Here is a 19,480-nt window from a genome sequence, read left to right on the forward strand (position 1 = left end):
TTATCAAGTCACTACTACACACATCTTCACCGCCCTGTCCTGCTGCCTCCCATTTGCTCAGTACCTGCTAACGGGATCTGCAAGATAAGGAAAGTATCTATAAGCATAAAGCTTAGTAAGTCCCTTTCCTACTCACAAAATCCATTCGTTACATACATCATACATTAAAGCAATAAAGCATATCATTCTTTCCTAACATGCATAAGCAAACATTGAACATTCACATCGTATACATTTGACATAGTAACCTTTTGCCTTTTTGAAAACATTTAAACATAATCATTAACATCTTTGGGGATCCCTGGCTTGTACCCATTCATTTCTTTTGCGCGCACATACCAAGTAGTACGAGGTAGCTAATCCCGACTACACGGTTTACTAGGTCTTTGACCTAGGGGCAACTTTTGGAGCCCATCCCTGGAATCCCTTTCGGGTTCCGGTACAAGCCATTCATTCAAAGTAAAATACTTTTATACATTTCTTTCCATCATAGTATGAATGTTCCATGCATCTTTCTTTTCTTCATAATGAACATTCATGTCATTCAATCCATTCATCATACATTTACATAACATAGTGCTTAATAACATTTTTAAACCTTAACTTTAGGTTTGATTATACTTTCTTCATAAAACATGACATTATTAACCCTAAACCGACCAAACATTGGATCAATAACTCTCCAATCGATCAGAAGATCGATTGATAGGTCTTGAATCGATCCAGGGTCGATTCGGTTCAAGAATTTCATCACAGAGGCCTCTGTAATCGATCACATGGTCGATTACAGGGGTTTAATCGATCAGAAGATCGATTGCTTTAATTCGGAGTTCACAGTAGGCTTGGTAATCGATCAACCGATCGATTACAGCCTCGTAATCGATCAGCCGATCGATTACAGCCTCTTAATCGATCGGGTGATCGATTAAGAGTCGCGGATTCCGTTTCTCTTTAAAGCGTGTAATCGATCGACCGATCGATTACACCCTATGGTAATCGACCAACAGGTCGATTACCAGTATTTCTGATTTCGGGTGAGTTCTGTCTAAGTTAACTAACATGATATCGAGTTTTCTTTAACATTAACTACTCATACGATATCCTTGAATCTTGTTAAACTAACATATGATCATACGGTAACAAACTAATTAACTACACATACTGTAAATCTTAACAAAACATTAACCATGCAAAGACATATACTCGTTACTGATTTCACGATTTAACAGATACATACATAAAGAACAAACTTAACAGATACATACATGAAGAACAAACTGATAAGCAATATATATACAGTAACCAAACGTAACACAGGTTATAACTCTAAGCAGATTATAAACATGCAAATCCAAAAGCTTTTAACACGAATTATAACTCCAGTTTTAGCATCTCAGTTCATGGAAAACATCATAGCATACGTTAACTATCATCTTGCAGGTGAGGGGAACTTACTGTAATTTCCGAAGTTTCTAAAGGTTATGCTACGGAGTCTTCTCCTTAACCTCTCTTCCTTCGCAACTCTGGTTGAGAGTCTCAAAAGCCTTCGGCGGCCAGAAGAAGAACACAGACAGCCAGAGAAGAAGGAAACAGGACGAAGGGAAAAACTTGTTTCGGCCAAGGAGCAGGGTTTATAAAGAGAAGGGATCAGTTATCGAGATCTCTTAACTGCCCACAAACCCACGATGCCATCCCACTAATGCCTCTCCGTTGGGTTTAATGAGATTTCATTAACCCTCAGGTTTAACAAGCGTTGCCCTCCCTCCTTTAACAAGCATTAATTTCTATCCCATATGGTTAACTTGGTTTGCTTCATATTGGAGGTCCAAGGATCGATCCTTGGTATCTCCACATTTCTTTTTCTTTTTCTTTCCTTCCTTTTTATAGCCAAGCCTTTAACCCATCAAACAACATTCTTAATGCATACTCATTCATTTCTTTTTATCATAATAAATTTATCATTTACATAACTATTTATCCAGAATTTATTGAAGGAAAATTCGGGTGTTACAAAACTGGCGTCACTTGTGTTATACTGCGTCAGGATCAGGATTTGAAAAGGATAAGTTGGGCGGAGCGGCGAGAACGAAAGAGAGGCAAGGAGAGGTGCGAGAGGGGGAAGAGGATCGAGGCATAACTTTGAAGCATACCGTGGATATAAGAAGCTGAAAGGTTTTTGACGAGCGAAATCTTTGAAGCAGACCGCGGACATAAGAAGATCCTGGATATAAGATCTCCTTAATGACAATACGTTTTAAGTAACCGTTGTCATTGACCAACCAAAAAAATGCTAATAGACAACGCTTTTTTAGTCTTTGACCCAAAAAACTGCTAATAGACAACGCTTTCTAAAAAAACGTTGTCTTTGATTTTTAAAAGATAACGTTTTTGGCTAAAAACACTGAAAAAAAAAGACAACACCTTTGATAAAAAACGTTGTCTATTTGCTTTTTTCTTGTAGTGATCACTCCAAAATCGAAATATAAAGAAATTTTATTATTTAGTTTACTAAATTATTTAATTAATTTTCTTTTTATTTAATTAATTTTTTAATTATATGAGTAAGTGTAGCTATAATAACATGTTTTAGCATATGGATTAAGAGATTCTTTATAAAAATTTTAAAAGTACATTTAGATCCAAAATAAAATGAAGATATTCTACGAAATTAAATATAATTAATGATTCTCATAATTTATTATCAGAATATAAAAAAAACTACAATCAGTATTTTCAGTAGTGGAAAATCTAGATAATTGTGCTTGAAAATGATTAATTTCATATTCCGTCGGATGTTTTATTTCTATGTGTCGTTTTAAAGACTTATAGCCATGGTCGATTTAAAATTTATAGGAAGTATTGCTGTGCTTACATTTTGCACGCAATTCTTCCGATGAAAGAGTGACATTCTCAAAATATTTAGTAAAAAAATAAATTTTAAAGGAAAAACTTTCCGAACCTTAGAAGTAATTACATTGATACTTCCTTGTGTTTTGAGTGTCGAAAGTTACTCGATCTCATCATTGGTCGATTGAATGTTGAGGTTGAGTTCCTCATTCGGATTCACTCTTTCCTTGCCTCTCCGAGATTGAGATGACGAAGCTCTTCGACTTTTTTCCATTATAATTGGAACTTGAAAGTGAAAGTCAAAAGCTCGTAAAATTAGAGTCGAAGGAGTATAGAGATTACAAAATTGAGAATGAGAGTAGAGAAGATACGTGTAGAAATAATAAAATAAAATTTTTTATTTATAAAATTTTGAAGAGTAACAAACACAAAATCATAACTATTGATAAAAAATGATTAAATAATTTCAACTATTGAAAAAAAAAAATCTCTAATGGTTAGAACCGTTGATTAACTGACAATTCCAATGGTCGGAATCACCCGTGGTTCAAATGGTAAAAATTTTTTTGAACCGTTGAGTCAAATTGACGATTAATCGCCGAGTCAAATTGATGATTTTTAATGACTTGGACCTACAGTATCGATTATGATTCTGACCTATGAACCAAGTAGTCAATAGATATCGAATTTGTTGACCCAATTATGAATTCAGGTCTAACCTGAATTCGGCCCAGCTCGAGTAGGACCTAACAGACATTTCCAACCTCTCCTTTCCTCGCCAACCTCTCCTTTCCTCGCCAGTGCTTTTAGAATACGACTAACGCGACAACCAACCAAAGGATGGTTGTGAAACCGCGAGCAAAGTCGTGTCGCGTCCAACGTCGTATCTTGCCGCGCGATCTTTTCTTTTTCTTTCGGCTCTGTCTCGCCGAAGCCAATGCGCCTCCGATCGCCTCCTCCACCAAAAATAAAACAGAAAAGGAAAAAAAAAAAATTAAGCTCCACGACGACGATCATAGCGAAGGTGCAAAACCAAAACCAAAATCTAATAAGAACAGTTTGACATCCGTCGACCACTGATCATGAAGAGGAGGACTTACCTCGGTCTCATCGCACTTTTCACCTCCCTCGCTCTTATCCTCATCATCAATCTCGAATTCGAGCGCATCAAGGTAGGATTTTCTTTCCCTCCCCATTGCATTGCTCCTTTCTCCCTTGCTCATGTTGGTGGTGCCGTTTCTTCTTCTCTTCTCAGGTGGATGTGCGGCGTGTCCAAACTGTCGTGATGACGGAGGTATGCTTCTTGCTCTCTTTTATTTCTTGTACTGTGGCGTTACGGCCTCATGATGGTGTTTCTGTGAGCTGCAGAGTCCGTGGAGAAATGCGCTTCAAGGTCTGCCCCACGGCATCATCGAATCGGCCTCTGATTTAGAGCTCAAATCTCTCTGGCAGAGCTCCTCTTCTGATTCTAGAGTAATTTAACTTTTATCTCTTTTATTTCTTTTATAGCTGATCATTTTTTCCTTTGATTTCTAGATCGAGAGAATCTTCTATAAAATTTTCAAACATTTCTATCGCCATTAGGCCGTTATGAGATTTCGGTTGCACAAGTTGAGTTTGTCTTGTATTGATGGGGGGAACACAGTGAATAATGTATTATTATAGGAGTTTCCATGCCTTGTGCTAAGCATGGCTAATGGGAATAAAAATAGTTTGTTGTGAATCTGTCTGGAGATGCTTATCCCTGTTTGGGAGAAACAAGTTGAAGTGAGCGTCTCCTGTGTAATTTTGTACTGTATTTGCTTCAAGTTTCTTCCTTTAGTTGTTGGCATGTAAAAAGCAATAACCACTTCCTTTTTCTTCAACGCAAACTGTTCATAAGCCATTTTGGTTAGTTGACTCGTGCAAATATATTAATTGACATTTTGACTTTTCTTTTAAAGATGTTTTAATATTTGTGCAAGGACAAACTGTTTGTAATCCAATTTTATCAGCACGTTGATGAGATTTTATCTCTGATTTCTAATCAGAAATTCTTGTTGGCTTCTAGCTTTGCCTAGCTTATTTGCTAATTTGAAGCAACTAGACTTTATAGCTTAATCATGTTTATCCTATTATTTAAAAAATTAAGATTATTTTTCTCTTCTTGTTTCTCATTTCAGTGGAGTTCTTTTTTGTTCCATTTTTTTTCTTTTTTAATTTACTAGTTTAGCTAAGTTCATTTGATTAGATAGCTGTGGAGAAAACTAATCAAAGCTATTCAGCACTCTTGGCAATGGCTGTTGGCATTTCACAGAAAAACAATGTGGACAATACAGTTCATAAAGTGAGTGCAGGCTAATGCAGAATATTTTTGGTTAATCTAGAAGAACGATGTAATAGAATGTTTTGTTTCTTATTTGATACAACTCTAGTAATTTTTTTTAAAATGTTTTTTGTCTCAGTTTTTACTAGAAAATTGCTCTATAATACTATTCCACTACGATGGAAATGTGGATGGTTGGCGTGATCTTGAGTGGAATGGCAAGGCAATACATGTAGTCGCTCGTAACCAGACAAAGTGGTATGTTTTTTTTTTGAAATGGAACCAAGAAACAATGTTTTTATTTTTTGTGGGATTCTACCAAAACATAGTTCCTCTTTGGTTTATAGTTTCTTGTCTCTACTAAGCTTGTTTTAAGGCAAATTACTAATTTTTACTAAACTATGGGCTTTGCTTAATTTTGCTCTCAACTTTGAGTTGTAACACTACCAACTTTTAAAGTATCATTCCATGCCCAAGTTTTGGTCTCGGCCTGAATGAATTTGGTATAGTGTTAAGTGTTAGTTATGTTATGTAGACACTTGGCATGTTTTGACAATATTCAAAGTTGCTGAAATGAATTTAGATGAGTTGTATTCCTTTAATACACTTTTACTTAGTTAATTTATATCTAAAAATAAAACTATAATAAATAGATATTCAATTTAATCAAAATTTTATTATAATACTATATCTTACAATAAGTGATATGCATGTGTTTTGTTAAAGTATGTTTAGTGAATTTAATCTAATCATCATTCACTTAAATTTTTTTTACTTCTAATAAGATTATATGAATTAAACAGTTGAACTAAAATTGCCTTTTGCTTATTTTTACTTCAATGCATGTCAAGATAGATTTATTTTAGATTTACTCCTATAATTCTATTCTACTTAACTTATTTAATTTTATTTTTAAGAATAACACTATAGAAATTAGATAATCAATTGAATTAGAATTTTAGAGAAACAAGATGTATTCATTTTGACATGTGACAAAATGTGCCATGTGTCACCACATAATGATATTTATAGGCATGATCTACACGGACAACATAGGAGGAATTTCCCATGAATTAATTGATATTCATTGACGTCATTTTGACATGTGATAAAACGTGCCAAGTGTCATCACATAATGATACTCATAGGCATGATCTACACAGACAACATAGGAAGAATTACAAATTACCCATGCTCAATATTAGCTTTTGGTAATTATCTAGAATGGGAGAGATGCTCAGTTCTTGACTAGATTTCAAACCATGAATAACTATCCACCAACTCATACTCTTACAATAATTTAAATGTTCACAATTATTTGGCATCCCATTTGATTAATTTGACAAAAAATTGATAGTAGGATAAATTGTTACAAATGTATAATGTTGTGTATTGAATTACTAGAACTCAAAGTTGAAAATAAAATCGGTACACATCTAGTATATTCTAATTAATTTGTAATTATTTTCCTATTTTTATACTTATAATACCCTCATTCTTATTATTACACTGAAGGAAGAGAGGATGTCCTCTTCCTCCTTTGCAACATAGTTTAATTTATCTTTGTTATTTGCCTTGGACATCAACTTGTCAATATACATACATACTTTTATGTTTTTTTTCATCAATGATGATTTATCTTGAAACACACTTTACAAGTTAAACTTGTACCATATACATTTGTGTTTTGCAGGTGGTTTGCCAAGCGGTTTCTTCATCCAGATATTGTATTTGTCTATGATTACATCTTTTTATGGGATGAAGACCTAGGAGTGGAGAATTTTCACCTTAATAGGTAAATTTTAGGCTCCTTATTTCTTGATGGATCAAAGCAAGATTGTGGAGTAAGCTTTTCAATTTGTTAAGTTATTCTTAACATTAAATTTTCGGCGTTCACATGTTGATTTTGTAGGACCTGGACGGTGAGCTAGAGGGAGGTGGGGGTGAATAACATTCGTCGCTTTTTCTTTATTCTTTCTATCAGAGTATTAGTATAGCAGTAGAATAATAAAGAACATAAAGAAAAAACAAAGACACAATAATTTTACTTGGTTCACACCAAGGCTTGTGTACTTGGCCTGAGTCCACTTTCCAGAAGCGTAGAAACCTCTTACATGAGTTGTAAATGCAATCACAAATAATATAAAGATAAGAATATTTAAGGTAAATACAAACAAGACTTGGTGATTGGTCCGAAAGTTCTGAATGTTACACACTCCTCCTGACGCTTTTCCGATTGCAGAGCTTTGAGATAACTTTCGAGCACAGAATGGAGCGCATTTGGAGAGTGAATTAATTACTGAGCCTCTGCCATCGAGTCCTCTTTTATAAGACTTTATCGGTCGATTGAACCTCCTGTTTGGTCGATTGATCTGGATCTGATCCCTTAAATTTGGCGCTTGATTTCTGTCTTTATCGGTTGACTGATTCTCCTAATCGGTCAACTGAACCTCAATGCTATCCGGGTTCATGTACAAGTTCACGATCCGATCATATTATATCTTCGTGTGATCAACTTGATCAATAACCGATCGTTTCTGATTGGTCAACTGAACCTCGGTATTTCCTTCGCAGACCAGGTCTTGTCTTATTCGATCACCGTCTGGGTTTGGTCGATCGATCCCCTTCTTTCCATTAAAAGGAGGATCTTATGCAACTCGACATTATCTTAAGTTGAACCTCCTGTTTGGTTGATTGAACTAATATTCTATTTCTCGTGAAACAAAGTTAGTACAATAACAATAATAATAGTGCAAAATATTGTTAATGACACTATACTTTGGTTGACCAAAATCCGTTGGTCCGATTGACCACCGGTCGGTGGTCAATCAGAAATCTTATTTCGGTCATCTGAACCTCCTCTACTTGACCTACTAGTCACATTTGTTTGTAGTTCACTGTTTTAAGACTTCTTACTATTTAGGATTTACTCCCATAGGATTTTTCTTTTACCAAGCATTTGATCAACCTTAACCTACTTGGGCTTTTTCTTTGTTAGACATTCAATTATCTTTGACTTGTTTGGACTTTTCCTTTGTCAGACATCCGATAACTTTGACATGCCTAGACTTTTCTTTGTCAAGCATCTAGTCAACCTTTACCTATTTGGACTTTCCCTTTTGTCAGTCATCCGATCAACCTTGACCTGACTGGACTTTTTCTTTGTTAGTTATCCAATCAATCTTCACCTGATTAGACTGTTCCCTTTGCTAGTGGTTCGGTCAACCTTGATTTGATTAGACTTCTCACTTGAATAGGTCAACCTTGACCAGATTCCATTAAATATATTGTCAAATAAACATCAAAACTCTGTAGGTCGATTGCACCAACAAATTTTCCATTCTAGTTATCAGTTCATCCTTGTTTTACCAAAAATTCCACTAAGCATACCATACTAGTAGTTTGACTTCAAAAAATGAATGAAAAACTTATACATTTCAATAGGTCCTATATGCATACCCTAGATGACCAAGATGTTAAAGGCAAACTAATTTGTAGTCCACCAATTCTAAGCAATCTCACTGCCCTAATCCTGCATCAGTCTAAGTTAAATTTTCTAAAGCCAAAAAAAAAAAAGACATACAAATAGTACCTAATAAGATATGCAATAGGTGAAGTGGATTAGGTTACTCAAAATGCTACTGAACTCTCTCTAACCAACTTTTCTTTATAGTGGTCCTTGTCTTGGCACTACTTGATAATGAATATGCATGCCAATATAATCTAAGATTATCATTCAAATGGAATTTGACTATTGATAGAAGAATACAGAAGACTGACTGTTGATCATTTGTTGGCTTTTAATTTTATTTATTTATTGCAGATTGCTATTCCTATTGAAATTTACTTCTAGATACAATGGTAGTTCTTCCTTGAAGAAGACATAATGCATAGCCTTATGGTTCTCCTCATTTCTTATGCAGGTACTTGCACTTAATGTCTTCTCAAGGTCTGGAAATATCTCAACCCGCTTTGGATCCTCATCACTCAGTTAATATACACCATCGCATTACAGTCCGAAATAGAATGACGAAGGTCCACAGGTTATTTATGCAATGATCTAACCTTGTAACTTTTTAGGTTACTTCATTGTTGTTGCAGTTTCATTTTTTCCCCTTTTTTGCGTAGACGGGTTTACAACCATCGTGGAAGTCTAAAGTGTTCTGAAGAAAGCAAGGGACCTCCATGCACTGGGTAATATATCTATGCGTAGGCATCATAATTTTTGTTACATACTAGCACTTTTGATTGTACCTTGTATCCATTTTGCTAGAGGGCATTGATAGTTTTGTGTCGAACCTTTAGCTAGTTCCTTTTAGGTTGCATTCTGATGATGACATTTTTTGCCACCCAGTTTCTTTTAAAAATCTAATAGACATCCTTGACATATTGAACATATGAGCTTTTCCTCTTACTAAAATTGTGGTGTGTTCTTATTTTCCTCATGTATTTGAACTAAGGGAGATGAAGTTGCTACAAGGCTTTTTAGTGTGATGATTATAACCCGATCAATGATTTCAATCTCCCATAATGAATACTAGTTTCATGTTATATTAACAAGTAATGACAAGAATTCTCATTCTTCCTCATCTATAATGCTTTGTTTACTCTGAAGTGTGGATGGAGGAGGGAAAGGAATCAATGGTGAAAAAAAATCTTTAGTAGAAATGAAAGAAGTAAAGAAGGGAGGGAGCAAAGGACCTTTCGCTGCCATGACTCAGCCAAATTGTGAGCTCATAGGAGGAAAGGACCGCCTCCAAAAATAACAACTCATGGCTAGACTAGGAGCTTATGACAATGAATCGCAGCTAGACTATGAGCTCACAAAGTGATTCACAACCAGGTTGCTACCTTGTAGATGCCACGAGCAATTCAAGGCCTCACCATGAGCTTGCTACAGTCACAATTTGCAATCAGGCCACCAACTTGAGGTCACCACAAGCGATTTACAACCTTGTCACGAGCTCACAGCGATCACAATTTTGCAACCGTGAGCTCTTCTAGTTGGATTGTAATTTTTCTGGAGTTTGCAACTGCCAACTATTCTGAAGTTTGTGATTCATGATAGGAGTTCATGTTTGTTTAGTAAGAATTTTTATAAGAGAGAGCAAAAACTTCAGTTCATCTTAAATTCGGGCAAAATCCATCCATGGAATATTTTTAGGATATGTAAATGGAGGAAGTTGTTTTGACTCTCTTTCAATTCATCCTTTCTCTTATTTGTGCTTTGGAGTAAATGAGGCATAAGTAATAAAAATACTCTGGTTTGAATGTGACTAAAATGGTCGTATAATTGCCTTGTGTTTATAAAAGTAAGGTTGATATATTCATACTGGAAAGGATATATAGTGCTAGAAACTTTCTTTGCGTTAAAATATACTTTAGATGAAAACTCAACTTGAATTTTAATGTTGAGCAGCTCAGCTGAAACATAATTACTGTTATCTATAAGATATGTTGAACTTTTTTTCAAGAAGCCTTGGTATCATTTGGATGTGCATCTGCATTTAGGCTTCTAGGCTTGTGGACATGGAACTATTGATATGGATATGCATTACAGAATTTTTGATCTGGCAACTTCTTTGGTTGTAAAGATATAGCCATTGTGCAATGAGGAATCAACTACAACTGCAAACTGGAGAGTTTGTCTTTCATCGAGACTCACCAGTTAGGATGATTGGTTTATGTGTTTAATTGTATCATATGATATATGATGAATTCTTGAAAGAAAAAACTGATTTTATAGATAGAGAAACCTACTTCACTAAATCAAAGGACCAAATGTTCATATATGCTTATACCTCTGCATTGCCTCTTGCAAGAAAGACCATTTATCTGGGGATCCTGAGGAAACTCTTAGAGTACCACCACCATGTATAGTGAATCTTATTGCATGAATCATTATCCATTAATTTGCAAGTTAAAACTGCTTGTCCATTCATAGGCACATCCCTTATTAAATTATCTTCAATCAGATATTGGAAAATTGACTTTTCTTTTAGAACCTTCTTTACATGTTAATGTTCCTGTCAATGAAAAGAAAAATACTATTGGATTGCTAACCTGTACTATTCTCCTTGCTTTCTGTAATCATTACTCCCTCTTATATGCATTCCTGGAAGTTGGCACCATGATTTCCGTTTGCCCTTTCAGGTAAATTGGTAACTTGCTTTGGCATAAAGGATCTTGGGTTGTTTCCAAGTTGAGTTTGTACTATACTTATTTGGTTCTACTATTCATGTTAGATGGGTTGAAGGTATGGCTCCTGTTTTTTCTCGATCTGCATGGCAATGTGTGTGGCACCTCATACAGGTAATACATTCACATTTTGATTTGCGACTTAGATAACTGTTGTCATCTTGTTCTCATTATGTTTAAGAGACATGACTTTTTCTTCAACATTCTTTTAACTATTTACTGAACTTTTGGTATCCAGAATATAGAAAGTTGTTCAAAATAAGCCCTTTACCAATGTTCCTTAAATTTTGACTGATCCTAGGCCTTTGTATCATCTTTCACCTTTATTTTCTCTAAATGACTGGTGGAATCGGCTCAAGGTACCTGCTTTATTTGTATTAATGTGTGAAATTTGCTTTTATGAGACAGATTCAAACACAAGTGACCTAGTACGCTAAGAATTGAAATTGCCACCTAAGGTAAACATAGCCCAAAAGCCTCTCATTAATGCAAGGCTTACTAAGGGTTCTTAATGTACAAACTATAGATCCTATAATCAAATAGGTTCCTCTTAACTCAAACACTGTTCTTGTTGGTTCAAGAGAAGTGATTTCACTACCATAAAGTTCATTCCCTTTTACTATATTGTGTACCCATCAAACATGAAAATATTGCAAAATAGCCAAAAATCACTTCAGACACATCATATACCAATACAAATAGGGGTGAGCAAAAATTTGGTTAAATCGAATAAATCAATCGAACTGACCGAATTTAAAAATTCGATTTGGTTATTTCAGAATTTTAGATATTTTTTCTAAAAAAATTGATTAATTCGGTTTGGTTTCAATTTTAAAATTCTTTATTCGGTTAAATCAAATAAACCGAATTAATCAAAATAAAAAATAATTTGTAAATTCCTAAGTAAGTAGATTTATAAATCCCTAACTAATTGGTAAATTTTTCATAATATTTAAAAAATTTAGTTATTTCGGTTAATTCAGTTGAAAACTGAATTAACCGATATTTAATCGGTTTGGTTCGTTTGATTTTTTTTGAAAATTCGGTCGGTTCGGTTAGTTCAAAAAAATTCGGTTTGATTCGGTTTCGATTAATTCGATTTGGTTTTAACCGAATACTCAGTCCTAAATACAAAAACACAATATACAGTTGAATGAACTGTTCACACAAAATAAGATGGTCAGCACCAACTCAATACCAAATATTGCCTTAGCCTTATTTTCTCTGCATTTGTTTATTTTATTCCTGCTTGACTTCCTGCTGTCATTTTCTATAATCTTGTCAATTATCTAAGAATTTTAATATCTTAACTTTGTTTCCACCTAATTAAATTGTGAAAATTCTATCTCATATTGAAAATTTGCTTCATCCCATGGTCATTAGTATTGATATTGTTGATTCCTTAGCTGAGGTTGTTGGCTCCACTAAACTTTGCTTCTATTTTCTGGTTTATATATTAATAGAAAGTCTTTTGATTTTGTTGTTTTTTCCATCCTAAATTAATTTAAAGAATACTCATGGAGAATAGTTGGAAGCATGGCTTGAAATCTTGTTATGTGTCGAACAACATAGTCAAAACATATAACTCTAATAAATTATCAAAATTCGATGCTACTTGATTCCATTCAAATTATCCTCTGTCATTGCATCAATCATGATGAGTATCATGTCATGTTGATGTTTGACACTCCTTGACATGCTACAATATCGTGTCTTCTAACAATGTCAAAATTGTACCATTACAAATGAGGCACAAAGTCCGAACTTAGCTATATAGTCGTGTCTTCTTTTTTTCTTCATCTCCTTCCTCCTTCCCCCTCCAAGTCGCCAACAACACCATATTTCAGAACCCCGAGAATACTGAAATAGTGTTAAGTTAAAGACAACTCTTGCACAATTTGAGATTTTGAACCTTGGTTGGGAGTGCCATGTTGTCTTAGTGATTCAAATTCCCTTACTGATTTTGATCACACTTGAAGATAATCAATCTATTATGTTTTTTTTTTTCAATACCTTGGAAATTGGAAAATTATCTAAAATTTTCATTTGGTTTATATGACTTGCCTAAGCACTGCAGCCTTTACTGAATTACTTGTACTGGCAGAATGATTTGGTTCATGGGTGGGGTTTGGACATGAAGCTGGGTTATTGTGCACAGGTAAATAAATGAAGACTGATTTCTTATTTACTTCACTAGTTAGGATAATCATTTCATACTTTCATTTTGTTTAAGGATAAGATTCTCTACGCCTCTACCCTGTAGGAACTAGTTCCTAAATTCTTCATAGATCTGTTTGCTTGAATTTATTAACTACTCAACCTCTATACTTGTCCCATGTCTATGCAGAATTACAAGAGGGAGTTTATTGAGGTTCTGACACTAAACGAATCTTATTGCAATGGAAATTGATTTGATTTATGAAATTTCAGGGTGATCGAACCAAGAAAATTGGCATAATTGACACTGAATTCATTGTCCACAAGGGAATTCCCACTTTGGGAGGATCTTCCAAGGTCCTTAGCCTTGTCCAACATACTTACAATTTTATTTAATATATTGCTCAACATTTTAATTATTATTTTGTACATAAGTCATGTGCATTCCACCTTTTTCAATCTTTGTGCTTTTACTAGTTATTTATCTACGGAATACATGGACCCTCAAATTTTTGTTAAGTTGCTGAATATAGTTAAATGTTGAACTCCTGCTCTTGTTAGCAGATCTTATTCTTATTTCACCATCAGTTCACTCGGGCACTTCATGTGATGAACACACACAGAAAGGAAACTAAATAATACTGTACCCTCATTAAAATGAATATAATAATAAAAATCCAAATGCAACACAATATCTAGAAATGCTCCCAACATGAACACAAATTAGAAGTTATTGAAAGAGGAGCCAGAAAAGAAGTCTGTTTGCCAAATCAACTTATTCCATGATAAGTGAGAACTGAATTAGATGAGGAATATAACATTTTGACATGACATAGCAGAAAATGACTTCACGACACTGTTCGTAATATGTACTCCAAATTTAAGAAAAGTTTTACTATGTTTCTATTATTATTATTATTTTTTTGCTCTGGAATGTGTTGGATCATAAGTTCCCCAGATACAACTTGTCGGGTTCAGAGACCAACACTTGCTAGAGTTCACCATTTCAAATCATAACTATCGATCCAAATCTAGTGCTTCTATATTGCTGAATCACCTCCACCAGTCTTCATCACTCTGGTATAGTATGAAAACTCAAAAAGAGCAAGAATAAGTTAATGTGGTTCAACCTTTTCCATGGAGAAATCTAAGTTCATATAATATATGAGGGATAAATACAGTGCAAAATGTGTAAAGTACTATCCAGACCTTGTAAAGAAGCCTTCTTAATTTCCATCAGTTTTTTTCTCTCAATACAGATAGAGAAACCAATGAAAGCTTTACCTTTAGCACTCATGGGACATCAAAAGGTCTCTCTTAGAGAACTCTCATTTCTCCTAGAAATATGACCCCTCAGAACCTCTAAAACACACTTGAAAGCATTACTTAGGCCCTGGAACATGTGTAGAATTCCATTTTTTTTCTTGTCATGGCAACAAACCATTCTTAGAATACCCTAAAGTAAGATTTTCTTCGATTGGACCATTGTTGGGCTATTGAGCCTCATTGTCTCACATATTGGGCTACTATAATATGATGCAGTGCTCTAACTAGTGCACTTTCACTTGCATCTGAAGATATAGTTTTTCTTTCCTTAGAGAAAAATTTATAAAATCTTCATTTGTTACCTCATGTAAAGCTATCTTCTCTTGCCAACTAATAGTGGTCACGAAAGGATAGAATTGAGTCACACAAATAATAAATGTTTGCACAAAGTCATCATCTTAGATCAATCTTGGTCAACTCCTTTACAATTTCTTGGAATATACTTAATGCTTTATCAAATCATTATCATTTACCATATGGATTTGGTTGATAACATTATTATCTGTGTAATGTCATTTCAATCTCTACATTATTATCTGTGTAATGTCATTTCAAATCATTATCTTACTGTTTCATTGGTCACTACACTATCTTCAAGATTTAATTTGATGATACTGATTTTTTTTTTGCCTTTATTATCTGTTGACAACTTTGTAATATCTGATGGATTGATCTTTTCTCTATCAAGTAGAATATCATATAGACTCTGCTGCACCAACTAATTCGACATCCTCAATCGCCACAAAGGGAAGTTGGTACTTCCATTGAACCTTTGGATAGAGAACTCTCTATGTTCACTCAAGTTGCCATTTATAGATAACTTGCATGTTTTTGGTGCTAATTACACCTACTCTAAAGTCTTAGATGCGCTACTTTAATCTGACAACCTCAGATTTGATATCACTTGTTGGGGTTACCACTTATTGGGTTTGGAGATTGCTCTAGCACAACTTTTAGATTAGAAATTGTTGCCTCAAGCAATACACATTCAAATATTTAAAATGCAGAATCACCTAAACGTCAAGACTGTATACTAGATTGTATAGTGAAATGTTTGTTTTCTATGGTAGAATAGCACAAACACACAAAAAGGATATGCACAATTTAACACAATCCAATGCAAACCAACGCTATTGCAGAAAATCACCTATATAATATGTAAGAAAGTTACAATGAAAACCAAGACACAATACTGGCCACATCTTGTACAAACCCTCCTAACTTATCCTAGAATTGTCTATCAATATCAATGTTGCAAACATTGAAAGCCTCACTTTTGGTGTTCCCCTGATATCCTGAAGAAGAAAACCTTCTTTTCTGTGAGAAATATGGTTTCTCACAACCTCTAAACATACTCTAAAGTATCTCCTAAACTTTGGAACATACCCACTGAGGAAAAATTACATCAACCCCTTCCCTGCTACCACATCAAATCACGTGAGAAAAAATTAGAATTGGATTTTTTTTTTCCTGCAATTGGATCATAGCTGAGCCAATTGAGCTTGCTGGTCCACAAATTGTGCTTCTGTGATGTGATCGTCCATAAGCCAACAAAATGTTCTTTAACCATAATTGAAAAAGATGATTATGCTTTACTAAGTTGCAAATAGAAGGATGCATCTAGAGAATCAAAAAGGATAGCCTAGTGCACAAAGCTCCTATCAACGCATCAATGCAGGGTTTCGGAAAAAGATCTATTGTACGCAACTGTACTGCTTTGCAAAAGACTATTTCTGCGACTTGAACTCGTGACCTCAAAGTCATACAACAACAACTTTACCGTTGTGCCAAAGCTTTCTTTCTAAAATGTTTGGCTAAAGTTAGTTTTTCAGAAATTGAATCCTAGATGTTTTTTTTTCTCCATACAAAAGTCAATTTCTGAAGTCATTGATCCTCCCCTCTTTGTAGGTGAAAAAACCAAGATCCTTGGATTTACGAACCCATGTAAGAATTCTTCATTCTATTACCATGAGCTAGAATTCTAGATGTTAATTAGTTGTTTATAAAAATACCTGACATAAGGGATATAGCCTTAGAAAAGTTCTATGATGGAACTAGATCCATATAATAAAAAACTAAATAGTTAGAATTGGCATGACTTCTTGTTATTGTTGTGAAAATTTTTAGATCAGGCGGCAGTCAACGTCTGAGCTCAAAACCTTCAAGGCACGTTGGAATAAAGCTGTGAAGGAAGATGGAAAATGGGAACATCGCGTACAAAATTTAGCAAAAAGAAAAGAATAATAAGTGAATTTCTCACCGTTCCAGGTTTCAAGCTTAAAGGGTGCCATTATTTTTCTATGAAGGGCATGATGGTAATTTTATTAGGTGAGTATACTAATAATTGAAGCAGATACTTCTGTGCCTAGCACATTATCAGATGGCGCATCTATTGCATAAGGATGCAGATTTTGCTTTCTCCGGAGCTTGACTACATATCAGACGTTGCTTACCAAAGCAAGAATCTTTCACTCTAATTCTTTATTGATAGTTTTAGTTTGTAGATCATTGCTGCTAATGCTATACAAAATAGTTTAGCTAAAATGTGCAGAGTCTAGAGAAAATATGAGATGCTACTGTTTTTGTTCTGGTAATTGGCTTCCATTGTATATTTGTATTACTTCATACTCTGTAGGATTCTAGTGTTGTAAGCAAGTGTATTTAAACAATATATTTATTGTGAAGTTTGATTCTCCTCCATCTTGTTCTGTTTATTTCTCATTCATCTACAGTCGTTACCATTTGCCATGCATTAACTAGGCATCCGAACACGTTCAAGGTTTCTTAAATCTCCATTTTAATATGTCATTGTTTTTTATATTATTATTATTTTGAGAGATTTTTTCCTCGGAGTTTACAAGTTTTTGCATTTCAGGGCTCACGGTTTAGTAAACGGTCCAGACTCCAGAGTTGCCAAATTCACTTTACCCCTTGTTTGAAACCTCAAAGCAAGATGCAGGTCACTGTCAACTGTGTTACTTGGAAGAGCAAGTGATAAGTGCCACAGCCAACCAAATCTCAAGCCTAAGATAAATCGAGTCCGTGACACAATGTTGAGGATATTTTCATAAATTGCTCATTTAATACTTAGGTTTCTTTTGTCTTTATTAGGTTTTCCGGCGGTTAGAGATTGGATGCTGAAGCTTGAAAAATCTGATAAACTGTTCACATAGGATCAATGTGTTGTGGACCTCCCAACACTTGCAACCTAAATCCCTACTATGCTCTAATTTTTTAGCTCCACAATCCTCCAATCCCTATAAGTGCCAGAATTAGTCCCATCACTTTAACACTCTCCTAACAACACAATCCTTATCAGTTGACCTCACACTCACCTCTGCCATGTTTCCCTCTTACCTATTAAGCCTTTTTCAAATGCAGTAGCAATGCATCTCCCTCAACTTTGCCATTGCCTGCTATCATGGTACTTCAACACTAACTAATTCTCTTGGTCAAGCCTCGAGATCTCCAACACCATCGGTGGATTTCTCAAAATCTTGGATTCTTCCGAGTGTTTCGACTTGGAGTGTCTTAAAATTGCCAAAGGTTGCCACTTGTGTTTCAGTGCCAGTGTCTTGACTTAAATTTGGATTTTAGATGGCTTAACAAGTTGATGTTACCCAGCTACAAATTTGTTAGACTAGATTACTTCTTTAGGACATCAGACTATGTCAATTCGTGATGCTCAACCGTATAATATTCTTTCCTATCGCATTGAAAACACATTACATTAGATTTAGATTTAATTATACCTTTGTGTTTTGAGGTCTTCTTGGGGTCGCACATCTTCTTGGCATCGTTGTTGATACTCTTACTTTTCCTCATCATTTTCTTCATAAAGTCAGCTATTTGACTTAGAGGAAACTTGACCCTTGTTTTCGGATTTATGCTTCGACTCCAATGAGTACGTGTCCTTTTGCTTTTTTTTTTCTATAACTAATGTTAAGTATTTTTCCTTTAATTCAAAGTTAACTTGCTCATGTACTTTGATTTCATAAAATAATTCATTTAATTTAATAATGGATGAATCCCGTGATATCCTATATGTATCCATCATAGATGACCAAAGTGAAGTCCCGAGGGAATCATTTTAGGGCATGCCTTATAAGTTTTTGGTGCTTTATCCTTTCTCTAATTACATGGAGATCATTAAAATCTCCAACTTCTCGTGTACTTGACTCATTAATTATTTCTCCATCTCTCATTGAAAAATTCTCCATTTGATTCATAAGTAAATCCCATTTAGTAATGCGAGAATCCTATATACCTTTATGAAGCTTTATGAACTTATCCTGAATCTCCTTTACGCTCTTGAATGTACCAACTTTGTTGAGTTGCTCAGTGCCAATCTACATTGAAGAGTCAATGTGGCTTTTGTGTTGGCTTGCCACTTCCTCTTGATAGTCCATTTGATATCGTCGTTAATGTATCAAAGTTCATCCAAAGGCATCTTGAATCCTTCCATAACAATGAACTAATTTTCAATGTTAATCATGAGGTAGTATTTCATCTTACCTTTCTAATTGATTAAGTTGTTGAATAAAAGTGGTTGCGTTGAAGGGGTTGAATACTTGCCCAACTTTGATTGCTCATTTGATCTAAAAATTGAACCAGCTAGATATGTGATTAGAATAGAGGTTATTGAGC

At 34.7% G+C, this 19,480-nt stretch overlaps 1 protein-coding gene across 1 annotated transcript; it reads left to right on the forward strand.

Moving 5' to 3' along the window:
- Positions 1-3,830: 3,830 nt before the first annotated feature.
- On the forward strand, positions 3,831-17,517 carry LOC141829236 (uncharacterized). Its single transcript, XM_074716660.1, has 13 exons — positions 3,831-4,019; positions 4,103-4,141; positions 4,216-4,320; positions 5,078-5,173; positions 5,292-5,410; positions 6,846-6,947; positions 9,076-9,195; positions 9,281-9,346; positions 11,398-11,464; positions 13,455-13,508; positions 13,781-13,864; positions 16,742-16,777; positions 16,961-17,517. Exons 1-13 carry the CDS (start codon positions 3,930-3,932, stop codon positions 17,075-17,077), a joined length of 1,095 nt encoding a protein of 364 aa, XP_074572761.1. The 5' UTR covers positions 3,831-3,929; the 3' UTR covers positions 17,078-17,517.
- Positions 17,518-19,480: the final 1,963 nt, after the last annotated feature.

Source organism: Curcuma longa, chromosome 5 (genome assembly GCF_044706935.1).
Source record: "Curcuma longa cultivar G26 ecotype Majalengka, Jawa Barat chromosome 5, ITB_CL_G26_1.1, whole genome shotgun sequence".
NCBI classification, from domain to species: domain Eukaryota; kingdom Viridiplantae; phylum Streptophyta; class Magnoliopsida; order Zingiberales; family Zingiberaceae; genus Curcuma; species Curcuma longa.